Genomic DNA, 3751 nt, shown 5'->3' on the forward strand with positions numbered 1-3751 from the left:
CCCCCCGCTCCACGAGACCGTACTGGTGGGAAATACCTGGTAGGAGAGGAGGTGCCGGGCTTGTTGTCGGGGTGAGCCGTCAAGCCGCCTCTAGCCGTCGCGGCTGCCAGCACTAGAACGCCTCCGCGGGGTGGACCCGCGCCCGCGCCCGCGCACCGCGGCCCCAGCTCCGGGGACGGTGCGAGGGCACCCCCCCTCCTCGGCAAGGCCCTCAATGGGAGCGACTCCAGGCGTGTGCGGCACGGCTCCAGGGAGCTCCAGACAGCGGCGGGGCGGCGGCGCGCGGCTGGGGCTGGACTGGTTGCATCCAAGGCGAGTGCTACCCGGCTGGCCGGTGGCCGGCCGGCCGGCAGCTCCGCGCGGCTCGCGCGCTCGATGTGCCCCGCTCCGCCCGAACCTCCGAACCGAACGGACCGCGCGCCGCCGCGACAACAGCGACACCGGCAAACGCGACGCGCCAACCGTGGCGGCGCGAACGCGAACCGAACCGCGAGACGGGACGGGAGGCATCGCGCCAAGCGCCGAGCGCCCGTGCCCGTGCCCCGCTTGACTGGCTTCACGTTTGATTTAAATTCTTGGACTTTTCTACACGAGCTTTGACTCCTTCCGCCCCATACGTCTGGGCCAAATGCTGCCATCGACCTGCACGGAAAAATTAAAATAAAGAAAACCGCGTATGAGGTGAGCCCTAAAGCCGTGCCGCACGTTGGGTTGCCTATCCTGTAGATCACAGGCGCTGCTAAGTATCGGGACGGAAATTTGACTTGATTATTCTTAACTTAGGAACATAAATTGCAAAGCTAAGCTACGAAATGTTTTCCGTGCCGCACTCCAACATAGGTTTATTCGACTCGCTAACGAACTGTAGCAATACAACAATATATTTTTCTTTTACTGTGCCGCTGACTTACTCAATCCAGGTGAAAGGGGTGCCTTAAAATAAGCGAACGTATCTGATCATCTTCTATTTCTTTTCCGAAAAAGGGAATAATTTCTTAAATGCATCTTGTTATCGATGACTAATCGATTAGCCACGTGGACTTCCCCCTTCTCTTCCCGCATAAGCAGGACTAATGCATATTGATAATATGGAACTTCAGTTCGTGCGCTAGTGCCGGCTAGAATGGTCGTTGGTCATAGCATTTGCGGCGCAACGGAGAGCAGCCCACCCCGTTCGGCTCCTTCCCACAAGTCAACAACCCTGCCGACGGCGAGTCAACGACCCCGCCAACGCAGCTAAGGCAGAGGGTACTCGATACGGCGGGGAAGGGCCCCCCGTTCGACTCGTTGCCATAGAGGAACAGTTTCAGAGGAGCAGGCCTGGCTTCAGCACATCCAGCATGTCGCAAATCCTGAGCTACACTACGGACGTGCTGATTCACTATGGCACCGGGTTTTGGTCATACACAGGTCAGTGCCAGAGTCGTATTTCAAAGAAGCCGGAAAAGTAAGTTGTGCTCGTTATTTTAATTGGTTCTAAGCCCGACGCAGACCCCCGGTCCGAGCACCTTCCGATGATGAAGACACCCCTTCCCGTCTTGGCCATCGTCGCCGGCTACCTGTACTTCGCCCTTTCGCTGGGGCCGCGGCTCATGAGGCACCGGGAGCCCTTCAAACTGGACAAGGCCATGCTGGTCTACAACGCCGTGCAGGTCCTCTGGTGCGCCTACCTAATCAAGGAGGTGAGGACCGTTCACCTGAGCCCCGAGACCTATCCCATATTACTTTTACCGTAGATGTTGACTTGACCCTTATGGTTCCGCGTTCCCTGGCAGTGCTTCCGACTGGGTTGGGGTTCGACGTATAGCTGGCTGTGTGAGCCTCTCAGCAAGACCAGTCTGCCGTCAGACTACGAGGTGAGCCCCTCGAGGAATACAGTATTCGCTTCAACCTTCAGAAGTCTCGAGACCAGAATCAAATATGTTCCTACTCCGGTTCCAGGCGGCCCACACCGTATGGTTGTACTTCATACTTAAGATCGTGGATCTGTTGGACACGGTAAGGCAGCGCACCATGGTCATGTAGCAGTTTGTTGCCACATTGATGTGTCAGAGTGTGTGGGGAGGCCGGCAGAGGCGCCCACCGGGTAGGCCAATAGTTGGCGCTGCACACGCAGGCGTACTGCGGAGCTGCCTACCCGCCGGTCGTCAGGCTGTCTCAGCGCATTGAGGAGGTGGACTTGACCGCCCGCCTTACGGAAGACGAGGGACCTGTCAAGCGGGCCCGAGTTCTGACATCGTGTTCGACAGGTGGGGCTGACAGCCGAGTGCCGAGGGTGCCGGGCCTTCGTCCTCTGGACACCACTGCCCGAGGGTTCGAGTCCTGATCGGGGCTCGCCCTTCGAAGGGATGCCGGGATCCCGGTGCGAGTTTTGGGCTCGGTCCTGTCTAACGGGAGACAAGAAGCGGCAAAAATAAAGTTTGCTCCGGCCTGGAGTTGATCTGAGGGCCGACAGTTTGGTTCTGATGAAGCTGTATGCGTTCGTGTCAGTACAACTACTGTTTAGCTACAAAAGGGGCGTGTGACTGGGTGCGTCGGATATTAGATATTGCCCAAATGGGGATGTTCTATAGTCTAAGCTGGCTCTGGCCGCCGGGTTTGTGGTCATATAAAGCATATAAATGTGGCCACGAACAGGGACGTTCGGTGGGCGGCTCCCCCAGAGACAGCCTGACGACCGGCGGGTAGGCAGCTCCGCAGTACGCCTGTGTATGCAGCGCCAACTATTGGCCTACCCGGTGGGCGCCTCTCCCGCCTCACCACACACGCTCTTAACCATCTACTTGCAGGCCTTCATGGTTTTACGCAAAAACTTTCGCCAAATATCTTTTTTGCACGTGTACCACCACACGGCGATGGTCATCGCCATGTGGATTGCCGTAAAGCTTTGCCCCGGTATGACTTCTGTTTTCCTCTATCTATTTGGTGTCGTGCTCGGGAGGAATTCTTGTTCAACTCTGTTTGTCTCGCAGGCGGTCACCACACGTTTTTGGGCTTCCAAAATTGCATCGTCCACTGCCTCCTGTACGGTTACTACTTTGTCAGCCTCGTTGAGCCCCGTGTCAAGTCGGCGTGGTGGAAGAAGTACATCACCCTGATCCAGATGGTGCAGTTCGGAGTGAACGTGGTGCACGAACTGTCCCCCTTCCTCATTCCCGGCTGTGATGTAGACCGCAGGATCGGCGCCGCAATCATCGCGCAGAACATCTGCATGTTGGCTTTTTTCGGGGAGTTCTACCACAAGAACTACTATACAAAGCAGGGGCGCAACAAAGATAACTAGATTCGACAGATTACCCAAAGACAAATAGAAACGTGGATTCAACGTTGAATCGACGTCCTAAACATGTCTTAGGCAGCCGTTATTTGTGGGAACACCTCAATGTTTCACTAGCTGCATTTCGGTGATCCTTAGTGAAACAGTATTATGCCTTAAGCATTGTAGTTGTTTCAACTCACTTCAGTTATGTTCAGAAATAGTTTCCATAAACAATCAACAACGCATTTGAAGCTTTTCAATTGTCTCTTTAATATGTTTTCAGATTTTGTTATCGGCCGGTTTAAGAACTGAGCAATTACTTTTTCACATATGACAATGATGGCTCTCTTTGCTACAGAAAAATTATAACAGAAAACTTGTAACAGCATATATAGATTTACTATCACTTCAAACAACAATTAAAGTCAGGACATTTTATTTATAACTAGTTCTTATCACTTTCAAGTATGGCTAATATTATTGGCGTAAAAC

At 54.1% G+C, this 3751-nt stretch overlaps 1 protein-coding gene across 2 annotated transcripts; it reads left to right on the top strand.

Moving 5' to 3' along the window:
• The first annotated feature begins 209 nt into the window (after positions 1-209).
• LOC113207247 (elongation of very long chain fatty acids protein-like) lies at positions 210-3751 on the top strand. 2 transcript variants are annotated; one of them, XM_026423731.2, is made up of 7 exons: positions 210-681; positions 1101-1410; positions 1492-1682; positions 1776-1856; positions 1942-1998; positions 2790-2895; positions 2973-3751. In XM_026423731.2, exons 2-7 carry the CDS (start codon positions 1341-1343, stop codon positions 3281-3283), a joined length of 816 nt encoding a protein of 271 aa, XP_026279516.1. In that variant the 5' UTR covers positions 210-681; positions 1101-1340; the 3' UTR covers positions 3284-3751. The 2 variants fall into 2 exon arrangements, with proteins under 2 accessions (XP_026279516.1, XP_052133080.1); XM_052277120.1 differs by having other exon boundaries at positions 210-1410.

Source organism: Frankliniella occidentalis, unplaced genomic scaffold (genome assembly GCF_000697945.3).
Source record: "Frankliniella occidentalis isolate FOCC.00 unplaced genomic scaffold, Focc_3.1 Scaffold5799, whole genome shotgun sequence".
NCBI lineage: Eukaryota > Metazoa > Arthropoda > Insecta > Thysanoptera > Thripidae > Frankliniella > Frankliniella occidentalis.

Bases quoted from the DNA above. Each gene is read 5' to 3' on its own strand.
- LOC113207247 (XM_052277120.1), top strand. From the start codon at position 1,341: ATGTCGCAAATCCTGAGCTACACTACGGACGTGCTGATTCACTATGGC. The intron at 1,683-1,775 runs GTGAGGACCGTT...GTTCCCTGGCAG, and splicing joins GCGCCTACCTAATCAAGGAG to TGCTTCCGACTGGGTTGGGG. The intron at 1,999-2,789 runs GTAAGGCAGCGC...ATCTACTTGCAG, and splicing joins TCGTGGATCTGTTGGACACG to GCCTTCATGGTTTTACGCAA.